The following is a 20,775-nucleotide window of genomic DNA, read 5'->3' on the forward strand; positions in this document are numbered from 1 at the left end:
ACATGTGTACATTCTTTTTTCTCACATTATCATGCTCCATCATAAGTGACCAGACATGGTTCCCAGTGCTGCACAGCAGGATCTCATTGCTAATCCATTCCAAAGGCAATAGTCTGCATCTATTAACCCCAAGCACCCCATCCATCCCACTCCCTCCCCCTCCCCTTTAGCAACCACAAGTCTATTCTCCAAGTCCATGATTTTCTTTTCTGTGGAAAGGTTGATTTGTGCCATATGTTAGATTCCAGATATAAGTGATATCATATAGTATTTGTCTTTCTCTTTCTGACTTACTTCATTCAGTATGAGAGTCTCTAGTTCCATCCATGTTGTTGTAAATGACATTATTTTGTTCTTTTTATGGCTGAGTAGTATTCCATTGTGTATATATACCACATCTTCCTAATTCAGTCATCTGTCGATGGACATTTGGGTTGTTTCCATGTCTTGGCTGTTGTGAATAGTGCTGCAGTGAACATGCAGGCTCATGTGTCTTTTTCTGTTTTAAGTGTCAGCCTGAGACCTGGCAGAGCTTTAACACAGAATTTGAAGCTCAGTTTTGCTGGTTCTTTTCTTTCTGGCATTCCCCTCTTCCTTATGGCTTTGGGCACCATCCTCTGGTTTTCTAGGCCAAAAAAAAAAAGGTGGTCACTGTAACTGCAGCTCATCCTCAGAGAAAACCTTAAAAATAGCACTCTGTGTCTTCCAGGTTTCAAGTCCCTCTCAAATCTACTTACTTTTGTTTATTATCTAGAACCTTTATGTAGTAGGTTTTTGTATTCACTTGTTAAATGTAGAATGGTGGGTCTGTTAGGACCTTATACCACAAATATTGAAGTCTAGTAGAATGTAGTAAGAATTTTTAAATATTTAGAGACTTAAGCATTGCTATAAGAATGATTTTAGCCATCAAGTGATATTCTATTTATATTTACCATATAGAGATTTAAGATAAGTTCTACCCTATTAATGTGTGTCTGTTATATAAACATGAATAAAATACACATTTTTAGATTTTAATATTTAAATGTATGTAATTTACATAATCCAAACATATTAACATGCAATATTATCTATTATACTGTGCTTGATTTAAATAGAAAAAAATTGGTATTCATTGAAATTTCTTTTTTTATGATGACTGATCAATAGTGGAATACTTTATTTTTTAACAACACTGTATTTTTAGCAGAGAGGGAGAGTGATCTTGCAATGTCAAAAACTTCCCGAGGCAAGAAAATCATTTAACCAAATTTATGAAACCTCTTTGATTCCTTTTGTATGTTTCTCATTCTGATTTTCCTTCTCTGGTTGGTGACTTTGTTTTGTCTCTACTATTTTAAATTTCTAAAATGACTCTTCAGGAGTTCCCGCTGTGGTGCAGTGGGTTAAGAATCCAACTGCAGCAGCTCAGGTCAGTATTCAATCCCTTGCTGGGGGTATGGCCATAAAAAAGAAAAAATATATATATCCTTCATACTTTCTTACGTGAACATCTTTTATATATGATGCTACCAACTACTAATAATGTGTCCCAGATCAAATTCTGTTTTCTAAGGGAAACTCTACTTAGTGACCAAATAGAAACAGAATGAATAGCACAGAAAAATTCTAGCTTTTTCTGTTTCAGTTGATAGCCTCTGGCCTTCCCAGGACTATTGCTTCCATTGCTTTCATCTGCTTCTCTTCTAAGTTGTCATTTTTTTTTTTTTTTTTTTCTGACTGATAGGCTTTGTCTGAAACTGACAAATAACCCAACAATATACTTCCTTTAAGAAATTTTTGGAATCAGTAATACTTTAGATCAGATAATTCTGGCCTATGCACTTTAGTTCACTTACTATTGCTACAGGATATTTTTCAAAGCCTCTAAGTATCATCTTAATTCAATCTCCTTTTACCAAAACACCATATAGAGAATGTGGTACCATTTATCAGCAAGACAGCTAACTAGACTACTATGTCATCTGTCAGAGTACCTCCGCCTCCTACTTCTGTCTTTCTGCTAAACCCTTTGAATTAGTATAACTCACTACTCCACATGGCCTTCTCTAATGTCCATAGGGTAAGGCTTACTTTTACAAATCTACTGCCTTGAGTTAAATCTCAGATCACCCTCCTGAGAGATTACATATGGTTTTACTCACCTTACCGTCTGTGTCTTCTGCCTTTATTTCTGAAGTTTCATTTTACATTTAATAGTTTTATTCCAAAAAGTCCAAATGTATTTATATGTGTATATCCTGTAGATGTGTATGTAGCTGTAGATATATTTTTGTATACCATTGTTGGAGACTTAGGACCAGTGAAACCTCTTTGATAATGTTTTAGTATTTGACATATCGTTTTTGCTTATCCAGCTCTCTTAAATAACATTGTTTTGTCATACTTTGCTTTTGTTATCATTTGTGCTACATCTGTGTGGAAAGGAAGCCAAGGAAAAATTTACTTAATTGAATTTAGTAGCTATTTCATTCCTTTGCTCATGCTTTAAGTTCAGATGCTTCATAGTTTCAAAGCTTTTACATTATATGTAATAATCTCATTTTGACTATATAAAAACCTTGTGAAGTAGGCAGAGCTAGTGTTATTTCCTCTTCTTTAGAGATAAGGAAGCTAAGATATAAGGAATTTAAGCCACTTGCCCAGCAAGTAAGAGATGGGCTAATATTTGTACTCTAGCTATCTTATTCCTGTCCAGTTGTTTTTCTAGTCTCTCAGTCTACTTGGATTAGATGGATATTTGTTAATTGTTATAATGAAATGGTTAGTATGCTTGGACTACTGATATAAGTTAAACTTGAATTTTATAAATAAGAAATAATTGGCATATTTTATTACTCATGGGAATAGTAAAATGCTTAAATGTGAATTTTATTTAAAAGTAGATTTTTTTAAACTATGGTTTTAGTGCTGTTCTTCACATCCCTTCAATATAATCTAAATATATTAGGCTATAGAATCAAAGAATGCAGAAGGAATATTTGATGCCAATCTGCATTTAAAAGCCCAAGTTGATCAACTTACTGGAAGGAATGAAGAATTAAGGCAGGAACTCAAGGAATCTCGGAAGGAAGCTATAAATTATTCTCAGCAGTTGGCAAAAGCAAATTTAAAGGTGAGAATTTACTTACATAAAAGAAAATGCTAAGCATATGAACAAAAGTTTAATTGAAACATTTAAGTTTTTTTAAATGACTGTTTTATGAGAAAACACCCTTTGAATTCTTTCAACATTAGGAAACCTTCTATTTGGATTTTTAAAATAAAATTAAATGGAAAAATAAATACCTTGTAATATAAAGGATTCAAAAATGTTAAATGTATACCTAGACATTTCTCAGTAGCAATTAAATTAGAGTTTAATTAATACCTGGCGGTGCATTCATTTATCTACTTTTTAAAGATACTCAGTAAGAAGTGTAAGTTGCTGCTTTTAAATTTGTCCTCTGTTTGTAAGAGATGTGATTCTTATTTCTGAGCTCTTTGTTTACAGATAGACCATCTTGAAAAGGAGACCAGTCTTTTACGACAGTCCGAAGGATCAAATGTTATTTTTAAAGGCGTAGACTTGCCTGATGGGATAGCACCATCTAGTGCCCATATCATTAATTCTCAGAATGAATATTTAATACATATCTTACAGGTACTGCAAATTTTATATATAAATTTTAAAAATAATGGATAGTATGTTTTAGATTCAATCATCATGTATTCCTTTGGTTCTTAGAATACTAACAATGAGATACATTTTTAATGGATTTTGGTATTAAATGGAATGTGTTAGCATGGTGACACATGTTGTTCACCTGTGTGCCATTCATATGGACTACATGGTTGACAGGTAGAGTAACATGCAGCTCCTGTAAGATAGCAATGTATAAATAAGGGGAGCTCTTTTATCTACTGCTGGTTGGAAAAGTAATTCAAATGAATAAAGCCTGACACAGCTTTTTGTGCAGTGATTAGACTTGTTCCTTTTTTGTGTTAACTGTAAGAAAAAAACTTTTAAAGAAAATTGTCTTTTATCTCTTTCTTCCCTTTACCCTGTAAAGTGTTAGTTAATCCATTAGCAAATTAGAAAGGATACTGCTTGCCCCGTGTTTGTTTCTCAGTTTTGCTGTCTATATTATGGTCATTAAGAGTAGCATAATGAGAAATGCTTTTCATTTTTTCATTTGACGGATGACTATCCATAACATCACATACTTTGCAAATATAATTACAAAAATGTGTTCAGAATCAATGAAAAAAAAGTTTTGATTGTAAGGACTGCTATTTCCCTCTCCTAGATAATCCATCTGTGAATGTACTTGAATTGTCATTATCAAATGCTTGTATTTATATTTGTAAATTACATTAGTTAATCTTTTTTGAGTATTGGAATTTACTTATTAGAACATTACTTTGTAATTCATGTTATATCATTTTATAATTTTAGCACTCTTCATGAACTTATTCTTCTGCAATACAGTAAAACTGTCAATAAGTAATGACAGTGTTACATTGTCACGTTGCTTGAGATTAGGCTTATTTTTTTCTCATCTTTATATAAAAATCATGTGAGAAACATTGTAGCGGATTAGAGAGTACCAATGGGGAGTCTGAAAATGTATTCAAAGTGGAAGAAACAGGTGCTTTGAACCCCAGTCCTAGGGCCGCAGTAGAGCGATGGAAGTACCAGGATCTTTGGAGTCAGACTGGCCTGACCTCAAGTGTTGTATCTGCAAATATCTAAAGCACCTGACACCAGCTTTGGCATATGCGCTTAGAAAAAGGATACCAAAGTCTAGTATTGATGAGTTTTTTAATGTTGAATAAGTTACTTAATCTAAGTTTCAAGTTTCTTCATCTTCAAAATGAAGTAATTGGAAAGGATAATTTGAGTGGAGGTCTGAATGCATATGTTCACAAAAGGGTACCTGGGGCTGAGCAGCTAGAGGTAAGTCTGTAACTTGTGTATCTGATAACTTGTGTGCTTATTGTAACTACAATATAAGATGAAAACAGTTTTTCCGGTTTTATAGCCCTTCCTTCTTACATATATTGCCTCATTCCATGTGCCATCGTTTGTTCAAAAGAATCATAGAGATGGCCTGTGCTGCTTATGGATTTGCTGACTATTCTCTTTTTATATGCTTTTCTATGGTCTTGTCAGAATGAGTTTATACCTTCAAATTTAAAATACATCCTGATGTTTTTTTTCATTCTCATTTCTAAACCAATTTTTAGGAACTAGAATGTAAGGAAAATAAGCTAAAGAATTTAGAAGATTCTCTTGAAGACTATAACCGAAAATTTGCAGTAATTCGTCATCAACAAAGCTTATTATATAAAGAATACCTAAGGTATAGGTGTTAGCAAAACTTTCTAAATATAATTGTAGCATACTCTTGTTAAAGTTAAGTAACAGAAAATATTTAAGTATTTTTCTTTTATTTTCCTCCTGCCTCTACACCTCCACTTTGTAGCTTCCTTGTCCATAAAATTCTGTGGTAGTAATGCCTTTTCATAGGGTTATGATGAAACTTAAGTGAATTGTGTGAAAATGCCAAGATATGAACATTTTGTATCATGGCACCCACGGGCCCTTTGTATATGTCAGCTGTTGACACCACTCTTAGTGATCACTCTCATCATTATTCGTTTATTTTCGTAGGGATCTAATGTGTTTCTGCTCATCTCTGTCATCTCATCTATACCAGTGCACTAATATCCTTCGTAATAAATTAGAATACCTGATCAGAAGTAATTTCAACTCTAAAAGTGGTTATTATTTGCTCTAACAATAAACTCAAAGCTAATTACAGATTAGGTCATGTTTGAGAATCTTATAGTATAGGTAATATGATATGGTTATCAAATAGATGCGGGAGTTCAAGGAAGATAGAATCATGCCCACTGAAGAAGAGTGACATTTTTTTTTTCACGTAACTTTTTATTTTTACATCAATTTTTTTCCAGAGGCTTCTGGAAGACTTAGATCTCATTAGCCAGAGTTGGGTTAATGAGCTGTCCAAGTCATATGTCCAAGTTGAAACCGTTCTGTGCAGAGAGAATGCTGACACCATAATTGGTTTATGCCAAGCACATTGCAGGTCTGGGTAGACAACAGTGTTTTACACATCTTCTTCTAAGGCTAATGATTTCTCGTTTTATTGATACTCTGAATATTTCATAGTATTTAGCACTCAAGTTTAAAAGCAGGGTCAGAATATGAGATTTAATTTCCAGAATGAATTTGGGTTCTTGATTATTTTCTAAATTGTTTTCTGTTTTTAATAAAATGTTTATAAGATTCAGCTGCACCTGTTATATTGTAACCATTGTAGAGTGATAATTTGTGGATTAATGAAAATAATTTGATAAAATAATTTCTTTACTGTGGATTTATTAAGTAAAAATACAACATCCAGGATAAATCCTTTCAAATGGAATTTTGACTTCTTATGTTATCAGATACCGAGTAGTTGTGCTTTCTCTTGTTTTATGGAAACTTTAAATTTCCATAATCTAAAGTTATCTCTTCCTTTAGTTAAATATTTTATTAGGTTTACTCTGTTGTCATTTTTATTTTTTTTAAGTGAAAAGGAGACCTGGAAAACAGAATCTGAAACAATGAAAGAGGAAAAGAGAAAACTTGAGGATCAAATCCAACAAGATGCTATAAAAGTAAAAGAATATAATGTAAGTAAAGCAGTTTTAAAATCAATACATGATATTTCACAAAGGGAGATAGCTTGATTCAACAAGTAATATAAATGTGACCTGGTGCAGAATTTGCTCAGTGCCCTTCAGATGGATTCAGATGAAATGAGAAAAACACTCTCAGAAAATAATAGAAGAATCACAGTCTTGCAAGTGAATGAGAAGTCACTCATAAGGCAATATACTACTTTAGTAGAAATGGAGAGACAACTCAGAAAAGAATATAGGAAACAGAATAATGAATTGATATCAATGGAGGCTGAAGTTGGTGAAAAAATTGGACGTTTGCAACGTTTTAAGGTATGTATTTTTTTCAACTCTTATCACAATTTTCAAACATGAGGAAGAAAGGATAGTATGATGAATACCTATCACTTGGATTATAATAGTTGACATCTATTAACATTTGCCCAAATTGCTTTATCTTTTTTGTAAGAATATTGTAATTGCAGACATTTCTCCTGTAAATATTTTTAGTGTGCATCTCTAAAAAACAAAGTATTTTTCTGTTTTAAAAACCGTAATAACTTTATCACACTTAACAAAATTGGTAAAAATACCTTATATTATCTAATATCCAGACCATATTCACATTTCCTCAGTTGTCCCAGGGTCCAGGCGAGTATCCTTCATTGTATTTGGATGTTACATGTCATAAATCTTTTTAATATAGAATTTCTCCCTTTTTTTTTTCCTCTCTGAAAAATGTTGACTATCTGATTCCTTCCTTTCATAATTTTACTTTTTCCTCTCTTCATTCTATTTACTGAAGTTAGCTCTGAAGCTTTGGTTATATTCAGGTAAAACATTATTGGCAAGAATACTTCATAAGTAATACTTTGTACTTTATAAGTAATAGTTTATATTGCATCACTTTAAAAGATGAAACATCTAGTAGTCCCATGTTTCATGATTGATTACTTTGTTAAAACAGAGATAGCCATATATCTCTATTATTAAGTGATTTATTTAGTTGATTCTTTGGTGATATTTCGGTTCCATGCAGATGACCGGTTTTTTATCAATTCTCCTAATGGTTTTAGCGTCCCCTAGTGATTGTTCTTACTTGACCCAACTATTTCATTGACTTGAAGAAATTGTGATTTTTATAGTTATGTTATGTTCTCTGCATTAATAGATGCTCTTTTGTAAAATAAAGAGCTTTTCCTCATTAGCCCAAGCTCTTTGGTTATCTTGAAGTATGAGGTATTATTCTTACTAGAGAGGCAAGCTAAAAAGCTACCTTCTTTCCTTTTATTTATTTATTTAGTCTTTTGGCCTTTTCTAGGGCCGCACCCGCGGCGAATGGAGTTTCCCAGGCTGGGGGTCGAATTGGAGCTGTAGCCGCCAGCCTTGGCCAGAGCCACAGCAACGCGCCTTCTTTCCTTTCAATGACCAGAGTACTCTCCTTCTGCCTGTCCTGCCCACCCATGGCACCCTCCAGCTTTCTCTTTCTTAAGTATCCTAGCCGACTCACACAGTGCATTTTGGTTTCCACCTTGGCCAGTGGGAGCCTTTTAAAGCTGGCTCTTGTATCCTTGTGACAGAAATCCATTCTTCTTTGATCCAAGCTGCAAAGCTTGGTTTGTTTTTTTGCCACAACATCATGTCCAAGAGTTATCTTATATATTTCTTATCCAGGCCTGGAATAAGCCATTTTTCTAAGAGCCCTTGTTCTTTCTAGGGAGACAGCCCTTGTTCTTTCTAGTGGTTTTCTTACCAAAACCAGTCACTGGGTGTCTTGGAACGTCATTGCTACTAGTCCCTTTCAGTTAGGAAAGTATGCATAGACTTAAACCATGAGGGTAGGTAAATACTGTGTAGTTTTTACTAATCTTTAATTTTGTACTTTATATTTCTTTTTTCAAATATGGAAGTCTGTTAAAATAACGTTAAATCTAACATAAAAATAATTATTTGTTTTATGCTCTAACATTCATATATTAACTTGAAAATAATCTTACATTGGTATTAATAATAACAATAGCAGTGCTACAAGATACAGTTTAAAGTTTCTTTATAGTTCTTATCTTCTTTAGAACATTTCTCACTGGGGGTGCTAAATTCTATGGTAATATGATGTGATTCTTCTTTCTGTGGGTATGCTATCATTTGCTATATAGTTAGGCTCATTGTTTTCAATTTCAGGCATTAACTTTTTAAAAAATTGAATTTGAATGTATAAAACTTTTACATGTACCAAAGTCATAGAGAAATCTTACTTCTGTCCACGAACTTTTTACTTCATTCTATTACAGCCCTCCAGTTCTCTCAATGTTTCCTTTTCCAATTATGAACGAAGATACAAAAAATTGCATACCATTTGTACTCTTTCGCATCTTGCTTTACATCTGATCTTATAGCTTATCTAGGCATGTATGTGTTCATTTGACATGACTAAGTTTACACAGGAGCATGTAAGCAGAAGAATTCAAAGTGAAATTAAAATGAACTTGAGCTCCTCACCATCTTCTTTAAAATATAGTAATGGGTGAAATTGTCACGCAGTAAACCTGTTTTAAATGTGAAATATTTTTGTTTTTATTTTTATGTTAGGTTTTTTGTAGAATATACTTTTCTTGGAGTGTAACACATATAACTGGTGTTTGAGGTAGAAGGGAAGAAAGAACTAGGATCTTCTTCCTCTTCAACCTGGTTGTTCAACCTGGGTTTTTTGTTTTTTTTTCCCAACAATTGGAAAGCCAAAAAAAGGGATATTTTTAAGGATGGGAAACATAATCTCCCTCACTGAGGAAAAAAGTAAAACCAAATTCCAAGAATAAAGAAGATCAGGGTGTGCTTATTTATATAGAGAAGTTGTCAAAAAGAGATCTGGCATTGCTGTGGCTGTGCCATAAGCTGACCGCTGCAGCTCTGATTTGACCCCGCAGCCCTAAAACTTCCATATGCCACAGGTGTGGCCATAAAAAAAAAAAATGAAGCAGTATTACATATATTTTCTCCTGATTACTGTGCTTCAGAATGAATTATAACTATAAATTTTTTAATCTTCCTCAGTTCATAAATATGACTTTATGTTTGGATCTTTCTTTATGGTGTTAATACAGCATCTTGAAATAGTGACGTTTTGTAGCTCTGTAGCTAAAGAGATGAACATCAGCCAAGTAACTTAAAGACTTTGATGTCATTTATTACAGACAGCTGTGATGCAGAGGAGTTTCTTTCTAAATAATGTTTCTTTCCTATGAACAGAAAAAAATTTCTTTTATGGTAATGCTGGTTTACATACTATAAACAAGTGGAAATAGCTAAGCTGTAAATGTTACTTGCAATAATGCAAATTTTGCCATTCAGTCTTCAAAAGACAAAGTTGTTTTTAATCTTATGAAATTTAGACAAGCCATGTAAAGATATATTCTGAGTTATATACTCTAGCTGTTGTATATTATGCTTTTCTCGAGTTAAGTGAATTTCATTTAACTGTGGCAAGAGTTATTATTGATTCACTTTATTTTCATTTTTATTATGATTAAAATTTTCAAATATTTCTTGTATGAATGAAATTAGTAATTATTCCTGTATTTTTTTTCTTATATGAGAAGTCTTAGTTTTTTAAATAATTCTAAAATCTTTTTTGCTTCCAGCTGTATTAACTTATCCTTCTCAAAAATGGCTAGTACTTCACCAGAAAAAAAAAAAATCACCACCTTAATTTCGTGTATCCTTATCTACATAGGAAATGGCTGTTTTCAAAATTGCAGCGCTCCAGAAAGTTATAGATAATAGCGTTTCTCTGTCTGAACTAGAATTGGCCAATAAGCAATACAATGAACTGACTATTAAGTACAGAGACATCTTGCAAAAAGATAATATGCTTGTTCAAAGAACAAATAACTTGGAACACCTAGAGGTAAGTTGGTGTGATCCTTAAACTTGTGATATTAGCCATTCTTCTATAGGTGAGAATCACTTCTGGATGACTTCTTCCAGGTCATCTTCCTTCGCTCATTTGCCTTATTTAGCTGAGTCAAACCTCTTTCCACCAGGTGCTTAAATAAGGAAAAAGAATATGGAACAGATATGGTTTTGTAATGAAAAGAGGAAGCATCATTAAGGACCCATCCCGTTCTCTTACTTTTGATCCCAGCGCAAGTTATTCCCTTGTGGTCTCTAGTTCTTTGGGGTGGATGTAGCTGAGAGTGGGTGAGATACCTCTGGCTCTTCCTGGATCTTGGATGAGCTCTGCACAGCCCTACCCTTTCTTTCCTATAACGAGGGAGAAAAGTAGAATAGAGTGTCATTAGGTTAATTCAGAGAGTCTATGCATATGGCCCAGGCCCTTTGTAATGCTCTTCCAGCCACTTTACCTTCATGTTTTACAGTAGGCAAAACAAGCTCCTGATTTTGTTTTTCTTCTTCATCAAAAACAAGGGCTATATATCTTTTGGTTCATTCTCTTTTGTGATCCTCTCATTGGCATGGAATGAGATCTAATTCTTTGGCTCAGAAGCTTTCACTTGCTTAGGGGGACACATTCAACGTTCTGAATAGTTTTCAGTAATTCCTACAAAATTATCTGAGTTGTTATTTATTAATACTAACGAGAAATAATTGTGATCAGTTTACTTTTTATTTTTGCCGAAGACAGATGATTAATTTTTATAGAAAATTCAAAATATTTAGGTGTGGTAATAGTTTATTTTCTTTTTTCCTACCTTCATATCTGTTGTTTTCTCACATTAGAAAATCATAGCTAAGAAACCTGTAGATAACATATCAATGAGTAAATTTTTTTTTTTTTTTTGTCTTTTTGTCTTTTTAGGGCCACACTCGGGGCATATGGAGGTTCCCAGGCCAGGCGTCCAGTCAGAGCTGTAGCCGCTGGCCTACGCCACAGCCACAGCAACACCAGATCCGAGTCTCATCTGCGACCTACACCACAGCTCGCAGCAACGCTGGATCCTTAACCCAGTGAGCAAGGCCAGGGATGGAACCCGCAATCTCATGGTTCCTAGTCAGGTTCATTTCTGCTGCGCCACGATGGGAGCTCCTCAATGAGTAATTTTTAACTTTTAATATTTCTCTTCCCAGATAGTATTTTTCATCTTTACTCAAAACTTTAAAAATTTGTATTTGTATGGTATTCTTTTCTCTCCTTTACTTTCTTGTATTCTAGCTATAATTCTGAACATGTATCTCTCTTTATTGACAGTGTCTTAGTTTTGTTCTTTATTGTCTTTATTGTGGTAACCATTACCCACATCCTTACCCCCAGTGGTACATCCTCCTTGCTGCCACCAGAATGACCATTCTAAACATGAATCTGACCATGCCCTTCCCCTTGCGTAAAACCTCTGAAAAGCTGCCAGTCGCTTAAGGAATTAGTGACTTTTGTGATGAGTCCACACTTAATTCATTTCATCTCCTCTGCATTCTAAGTAGTTCCGCAATGTATGCTTTAGCAACTGAACTACCAGTTTTCTACATCTCATTGCTTTTTTTTTTTTTTTAACATACATTCTTTTGTACATGCAGTTTTCCTTGTCTAGAAAGTCCTTCCCCCTCTACCAGTTTATATGCTCAGTGAATTTCTCTTTATGTTTCAGACTTTTTTCAGATGTTGTCTTTTTTCCTAAGCATCCTTCTTTGTAAAAGAAACTCCCTCCCTCTGTTTTTATTGGCTCTGTATCTTGTACCTAGGTCTGTTGGTTATATCAAATCATAGTATATGTGTTTTCATGTCACATGTTATGTATTCCTTTAGGAGTATAAGGCTCTCAATATCAAGAACTCTACTTAATTCACTTTTGTGGGTTTGGTACCTCCTGTGTGGCAGAGTGTTAAAGCAAACGAATGTTAACCTCAAGGATTGATTTGTGTAGAGCCAGTAAAAAGGTCATCAGATATGGTGATTGGAAAATCATTGAGGTCTTTTAAGAGTAAAAGTTCATGAGAATAAAGGTAATGAAAATCAAATTTTAGAATATGAAAAACAAAGGGAGTGATAAGGAAATACAACAACTGAATGGGCAATAAGACAAAAAACTGGAAATTCGATAATAGAATACAAGAGAAATAGATATGGATTGAGATAGAATTAAGAAGAGGATTTTTTTTTTTTTTTTTTTTTTTTTTTTGTCTTTTTGGTATTTCTTGGGCCGCTCCCACGGCATATGGAGGTTCCCAGGCTAGGGGTCTAATCGGAGCCGTAGCCACCGGCCTACGCCAGAGCCACAGCAACTCGGGATCCGAGCCGCGTCTGCAACCTACACCACAGCTCACGGCAACGCCGGATCGTTAACCCACTGAGCAAGGGCAGGGACCGAACCCGCAACCTCATGGTTCCTAGTGGGATTCGTTAACCACTGCGCCACGACGGGAACTCCCGGATTTTTTTTTTTAAATAAAGGAGACCAATGAAGTTTGAGAAGATAGGGAAAGAAAATTTAGAGCTAATAGAGGATTTTTGAATATTGAAGATAAGCGTGTGGTAAGAAATGAAGGTGCAGTAATACCAGGGCAGGGGGGTGGAAGTGAAATCTGGAGCAAAACCACAGTTATCCTTTGAAAGAGTCTGGAAGTAAAAGAAGAATAGAGGGTAGCAAGGTAGTAAAATACCCTAAGCCCTTTTTTGTTTTTCTCCTATGAGTTTACACAGTGTTGGAATTTGGTAATAATTGTGCACATTACCAAAAAGTCATGTTTTATTCTCTTATATTGCTTTTCATCTCAATATCCCCCTTAAAGAAATCTCATTGCCCTGTTTTATTGTTCTTCCTAATGCTTGCTACCTGACATTGTGTTATATATTGGCTTATTTTCCAACTGCTCAACTAAAGCAAAGTCCCAGCATGGAATTAACGTTGCAGTCCAGTGCTTAGAATACCTGGCACACAGTAGACATTCTCTTTGCTAAAATGCAGCCTAAACGAGCTTAAAATATTATGAGCCAACGCCTACATTTTATGTCTCCAGCCTGACTTCTCAGAGCTCTGCTCTACAGCATGGAGTTACCCACTTGACAACTCATGTTTCGAGGGAATCTCTAACATAGCCAAATTGAATTCCTGATATCTGTTTCTCTCATAGTTGTTCCTATTTCCATATATGCCATTATTGGCTCTTCATCTAATTAAGGCAGGTGTCTCAGAAATATTCTCTAGCCGTTCCTTTCCTTTGTCATTTTTACCCGAGATGTGATTACCTCGTATGTGTCCTCTTTTCTCCAGCTTCCCTGCGCTAACTACTCTAAACCGGTGGTATCCCTCATCTGGATTTTACAATATCTTCATCTTTTCTCATTTCTCTATTTACCCCTTCGTTTATTGTCCACATTTCATTCAGAAAATTGTTTAAAACTTCTTTCTTAAAATCTTTATTTGATTTTTATTATACATTAAGTTAAATTCCAGTTCCTTGTCTTTACAGGCATGCTTTGCCTCGTATGACCCCCTGTTGTCTCTCTAATTTTATCTTACTCAGTTTTCACTGTGCTCAAGTCCTCTGACACTCCAAACATTTGCCTGCTTTGGGGCATCTGTATGTACGTCATCAGTTCTTTACAGGCTGGTTAGTTAGCAAGGCTGGATCCTTCTCTCAGCTTCAGTTTCAGCTTAATACCACCTTTTCAGTGGTTAATACTTTCTTTACGCTCTCAGCTGGATATGCCAGCGTCTCTTGTTCTGTGGGTTTGTACTCTGTTTCTTTTTAGTGATTTTTTTTTTGTTTGCTTATCTGTCTTTGGCCTTCTGCCTTCCACACACTCCCCAATTCCTACGCTGCATATACCCACAGACACCAAATAGTGAGGCCTCTGAGGGCCAGAAGTTTGCCTTTTTTTTTTTTTTTTTTCATCATGAACACAGACCCTGTCACCCTGTCTTGGGGTGCTCAGTAACTGTGGGAATGAGGGGATTAAGCACTGGTCTGCGAAGGTTGTGAAACTCGGAGTGTTCCAGCTTGGCCACAATGAACATGAAAGAAGTTAATACTCAGAAGTTTGGGGCCACGTATTAGATGTGTGAGATTTTGATGATTATTTTAAAATATTTTATATTACATACCTGTGTGTTTGTGCGTATATGTATAATATATGTATATGCAACATATGTGTATATGTGTATATCTATATTTGTGTTAACGTATAAGGGAACTACTGATTCTGTAAAAAAAAACACTGGATGTGAGCCTTAGGAGATTATCGTATAAAGTTAAGCCAATGCCACTTTTGTGGTATTAGTCTGAATTATAAGATAATTTCTCAGTGATATTTGTTTTATTCAGTGTGAAAATGCATCCCTAAAAGAACAAATGGAATCTGTAAATAAAGAACTGGAGATTACCAAGGAAAAACTTCACACTCTTGAACAAGCCTGGGAACAAGAAGCTAAATTTGGTGAATATTATGACTCAAAATATAAAATGATTAAGAACTAATAGTGAATTTTTTTTGTGTGTGTGTGTGCCATTTCTAGGGCCGCTCCCATGGCATGTGGAGGTTCCCAGGCTAGGGTCTAATTGGAGCTGTAGCCACTGGCCTACACCAGAGCCACAGCAACACGGGATCCAAGTCGCGTCTGCAACCTATACCACAGCTCACGGCAACGCCGGATCCTTAACTCACTGAGCAGGGGCAGGGACCGAACCCGCAACCTCATGGTTCCTAGTCGGATTGGTTAACCACTGAGCCACGACCGGAACTCCAATAGTGAATATTTTTCATTTAAAGTTCCTTTTCTCTACCAGATGGAAAGTATTTTGATAAAAATGAATTCTCTGCCTAACAGTTTAATTTAGCAGGCAGTTAATGAATACTATCTTGTATTAATCTTTATGAAGATTTGATTTTTAGTTATTAAATTGGATTTGTTTCTGATGAAATCATATATGTTAAAAATTTCTCAGTGAGCATTAGCTATATTGAACCATTTAACAATTTAGACTGGTGATAATTTTGAAACACCTGTATTTTAATGATAGTATTATGAGTTTTTTTACTTTGTGTGAAATTATATCAGGAATATATCACTTGATATATTAAAATTAAAAAGATCATAAAACATCAAAAATTTTTAAAGAACTAATGTTTGTATAGTTCCACTTCTGTATCATTTTTTGTATTACATTATACATGCTTTATATGTTTTATACATTTTAAATTATAATAAACATTATATGCTTAATTTAGTAGATATCAAAATATTTCATGTTTTACTCATCATACTTATAAATATTCACACAGTGAGTGATGAAGTCACTAGCTTTTCTTGTTTTTGCTGTTGCTATTAGTGCTTCAGTGAATATCTTCATGTATATCTCAGAGAGAGAATCATGTCTCAGAGGGTATGAAATATTTGTGGCTTCTGCTGATGAGGATTTTCCGTATTAGTTTTTCAAACGGTTATCCTAGTTCACAACATTTAAATAATTTTATCTCAGTACCATTGTGCTTTATAATTTTCAAATAAATTTGCTCTTTTGGATAAGGCGTTTTAATTTGTTTATTAGACCTTAGAGCTCCAATGCTGTTCAAGTTTCTGTTACTTTAAAAAATAATTTTTAAGGCTGCACTTGTGCCATATGGAAGTTCCCAGGCTAGGAGGGGAATCAGAGCTGCAGCTGCTGGCCCACGCCCCAGCCACAGTAATGCTGGATCCAAGCCTCATCTGGGACTTATACTGCAGTTTGCAGCAACACTGGATCCTTAACCCGCTGAGCGAGGGCAGAGATCAAACCTGCATCCCCACAGATGCTATGTTGGGATCTTAACCTTCTGAGCCACAGTGAGAAATCCTAAAGAATAATTTTTATTATCATTTGATTGATGAAGCATGTGAGTTTCAGGAGATGAAAATGGGATAGGCAGCATATGGATAAGTAACAGAGCCAGAATTAGCACACAGAAGACTCATGGGTTTTCCACAGAACCAGATTGCTTTCTTATATATACTATCTAAAATATGTGGCATAAAATTTTGATAAGAACAGCATGAGGTTGATGGAAGTATTATTGTATCTAGGAAACGAATCTAACATGGATAAAGCGAGGAAATCAGTAACCAACAGTGAGATTGTTTCTATTTCAAAAAAAATCACTACGCTTGAGATGAAGGAATTAAACGAAAGGCAGCGGGCTGAACATGCTCAAAAAATGTATGAACATGCGAAGACTTCATTAAAGCAAATGGAAGAACGCAATATTGAATTGGAAACCAAATTTGCTGAGGTGTGATACTACGAGTTTGATCATGCAGTTAGAGAATGAAGAGTTAGTCATGGTAAACGTCGTGTTATCATGAGAGGGTTGTTTGAACCTCTCGAGTAGCGTATTAGTATAGTACTTATGTTTGATGTAATGCATAAGTAATCTATTTTTAAACTGTAAGTGTTTAAAAAGAGAGCAGATATTTTCATCATTGAGTTCTTATTTCTGACTGGCATTGCATTATTAGATTTAATGTGCAAAAAAATGTTATTTAAAATTGCCTTCCACTACCATCCATTCTTTTATAAATTATTATTACTGAATGTCTTTTACATGCCACATGTTGTATAGGGACTGGAGTTATAGCAGAAAGTGAAATAGACAATAATCTTTGCTCTCAGGGACTTCATTTTTTTGTTTTTTTGTTTTTTTTGTTTTTTTTGTTTTTTTGTTTTTTTGCTTTTTCTGGGGCTGCTCCCGCAGCATATGGAGGTTCCCAGGCTAGGGGTCGAATCGGAGCTATAGCTGCAGGCCTACGCCAGAGCCACAGCAGAACGGGATCCAAGCCGCGTCTGTGACCTACACCACAGCTCACAGCAACACTGGATCTTCAACCCACTGAGCAAGGCCAGGGATTGAACCTGCAACTGCATGGTTCCTAGTCAGATTCGTTAACCACTGCGCCACGATGGGAACTCCTCAGAGACTTCATTCTAATAGGAAGTTTTAGAATTTTTTGTTAAGGTCACATTATTAAATTGGCTTGCAATAAAATAGTATATAAATATTCAACAATTTATGATGAAGCAGCACTCCTTTAATGTTTGTTTACCTTGAGAATTAGTATATTTTTCAAAAATTTATATTGTTCATTTTAACTATCATTAAATCTATATTAATAAATATTTTATTAACTATTTAGATTATTCATAGAGGATATAATTGAAGTAAAATATAATGAGTAAATGGTATTTCAAGAAAATTAAGAATATTAGAGATTCATATCTTATTAGTTGTGACTAATGTAAATGACTTTTAGTGAGCTGACATATAACCAGAGTTTTCGTAATTTGTTCCTGGCTCTTTCTCGCCTTATCTTCTTTAATCTGTTCTTAATATTTCATACCCAGTTCCGTATCTGGACTAATGCAAAGTAAAGAGGACTGCAGTATGCTGAAAGATATATTAAAAGGAACACCTCAAAAATGTTCAGAAACATTAGTTTTTGTTACTTTTTCTCAGCTTACGAAAATCAATTTGGAAGCACAGAAGATGGAACAAATGTTAAGAGACGAATTAGCTGATAGTGTGAGCAAGACAGTAAGTGATGCTGACAGGCAGCGGATTCTAGAATTAGAGAAGAGTGAGATGGAACTGAAAGTTGAAATATCAAAGTAAGTGTTTGCGAAGTTTTTTGTTTTATTTTGCTTGTTTGTTTTTTCTGGGAGAAATGACAGCGATATCCAATAAGTGCAGGCGTAAGGAAGAGCAAGAGAAGAAATAAGGGAGTATTAGGTACCATCCATTGGCTGACCTGGAGTTCTTTTTGAGCTTATGTGAGACATCTGCCAGTGACACCCAGAAATTCTCTGAAATCTTCCAACTTGGGCATTTCCGCTCTCCTCCAAACTTGTACAGTCATCTGTCACCTTGCTGTTTCTGCTTGGGTATTTAGTGGTTATGTAATAGGCCTCACATGTCCAAAATAGAGCACCCGGGGTTCTTCCGACAGCACTGTCCAGCTTTGATGACTGTGTTTCTCTCACGCTGCATCCTGTCCACAGGAACTCCTGATTCAACATGTATCTGAATCTGGTCGCTTGTCACCACCCTGTGCAAGCTCTCACCTTCTTTCACGGGAGTGCTAAGTGGCTTCTTCACTGGTCTTCATGTCTGTGCTCTTGCCTCTGTCTCTTCTTAACACAGAAGCCCTTTTCAAAGGAGATTCGAGTTGTGTTAGGTTTTGCTGCCACGACTCTGCAATGACTCTCCATTTTATTCAGTGAAGACTCATAGTCTTTAAGTGATCTGTGACACACTATCTTATCTGCTCCCCCAGCACACATTACCTCTGACCTTTCCGACCCTGACCCTCCCTCGCATGGCCAGTCAATAGGTCTTGGTATCATGACCATTAAAACTGCTTTCTGCCCTTTCCCTACACTCCCTGTCTCCCTTATCTCATTCTAATTTGTAGCATTTATGATTTCCTAACGTATTAACAAATTTAATCAGTTATTGTGTATCTCCCCTGACCAGAATATGTGTTTCATAAGGGAAGAAAATGTTACCTCTTATTTTAATTGATATATATCCAATTCTTGGATTCAGTAAATACCTACTAAATGACTGAAAAACTAGATTAAACGGAACTGGGCATAAATTATGAATGGAGTCATTTCTAAGGTGCTTTGGAAAAGTTTTGGTGAGGAAATGACCTACCCAACTTTTCTCTCATTTTGCCTTAAAGTGCCACAAAGAACAAACATTACATTTGGGTTAAGGAATTTCCTATCAGTGTTTCGTTCAATGCAAGTTTAAGTTCTCAGAACCAACAAAAACATACACTCTTCCTTAAAGATGAAATAGGTGCTTTGGATGAAACTATTGCATTTTACATACTGCATTTTCAATTTCTTACAGTTACAGATTGTTTTCTAAAAAGTATCACTAGGCTAGATAGCATTATTATTGGCATAGTTTTGTGAGGCTTAATTTTAAACTTTAATTATGTATTAAATGAAATGAATGAATGAATGTAATCTCTTTTTTTACCCACACCCATGGCATATGGAAATTCCTAGGCAACATTCTTAATTTTTGTTACAGTATGTGAATAAGCACACATGACTATGCCTTTTAAGGCACGGTGACAGACTGTACTAGAGCTTTTGTAAACTCTTTGACCTTTTTTTTTTTTTTTTTTCATTTGTTGCTTTTTTAAAAATTTTTAATCTTTAATTCTTTTTTTAATTTTTAAGGCCACACCCGTGGCATATGGAAGTTCCCAGGCTGGGGATCAAATTGGAACTGCAGCTGCCAGCCTGTGCCACAGCCACAGCAGTGCTGCATCTGAGCCGTATCTGCAGCCTTACCACAGCTTGCAGCTATGCCAGATCCTTTACCCACTGAGCAAGGCCATAGATCAAATGAACCCACATCCTCATGGACACTCTGTTGGATTCTTAACCTGCTTAGCCACAATGGGAACTCTCGTATATTTTTAATTTTTTTAAATTATTGTTGATTTACAGTGTTCTCTCAGTTTCTGCTGTACATCAGAGTGGCCCATTTACACTCGTGTACATACTCTTCTTCTCACGTTATCTTCCATCATGTTCTGTCACAAGTGATTGGATATAGTTCTCTGTGCTACGCAGTAGGACCTCATTGCTTATCCATTCTCAGTGTAATAGTTTGCATCTACTAACCCCAAACTCTCAATCCATTCCACTCCTTCCCCCACCCCCTCGGCAACCACAAGTCTGCTCTCCATGTCTCTAAGACCGTTTCTGGAAGTCTCATACATTTAAGTTTTTTTTTTAATTGAGGTATTGCTGTATGTATTAATCTCATACTTCTAATTTTAGTCATTTGATTAGATGTGTTTAATTTGTGTTTATGAAATTTAATTACAGTGGTAAAGGGTAGATATCCTCAGTAGCAACTGGTACTGGTTTCTTTTTATAAGAACAGGGCTAAATAATATTAATAAGGTGGATATTTACCTGGCATAAAATATTGAAGAGGAAACAATTTCTCAAGATTTACATTTTTCAGAGCCTAGGAATAGTATTACAGAAGGCGCTCAACTTAGAATCGAGATCTTTTGAGATCAAGTTTTTCCACCTACTAATACTTTTCTGGAGGGAAGGATTATGGCCATTCAATTTATTTAGCTT

The 20,775-nt window shown here is 35.2% G+C and overlaps 1 protein-coding gene across 1 annotated transcript in view; it reads left to right on the forward strand.

Annotated features, from left to right (window-relative positions):
- Window positions 1-20,775, forward strand: part of CEP290 (centrosomal protein 290) — an 89,941-nt gene that overhangs the window by 28,680 nt on the left and 40,486 nt on the right. The window contains 9 exon segments of the mRNA XM_021092777.1: window positions 2,954-3,118; window positions 3,497-3,646; window positions 5,233-5,348; window positions 6,585-6,687; window positions 6,778-7,008; window positions 10,406-10,579; window positions 14,953-15,064; window positions 16,689-16,894; window positions 18,116-18,267. Coding sequence (XP_020948436.1) covers window positions 2,954-3,118; window positions 3,497-3,646; window positions 5,233-5,348; window positions 6,585-6,687; window positions 6,778-7,008; window positions 10,406-10,579; window positions 14,953-15,064; window positions 16,689-16,894; window positions 18,116-18,267 — 1,409 coding nt within the window.

Source organism: Sus scrofa, chromosome 5, assembly GCF_000003025.6.
Source record: "Sus scrofa isolate TJ Tabasco breed Duroc chromosome 5, Sscrofa11.1, whole genome shotgun sequence".
Classification (NCBI taxonomy): Eukaryota; Metazoa; Chordata; class Mammalia; order Artiodactyla; family Suidae; genus Sus; species Sus scrofa.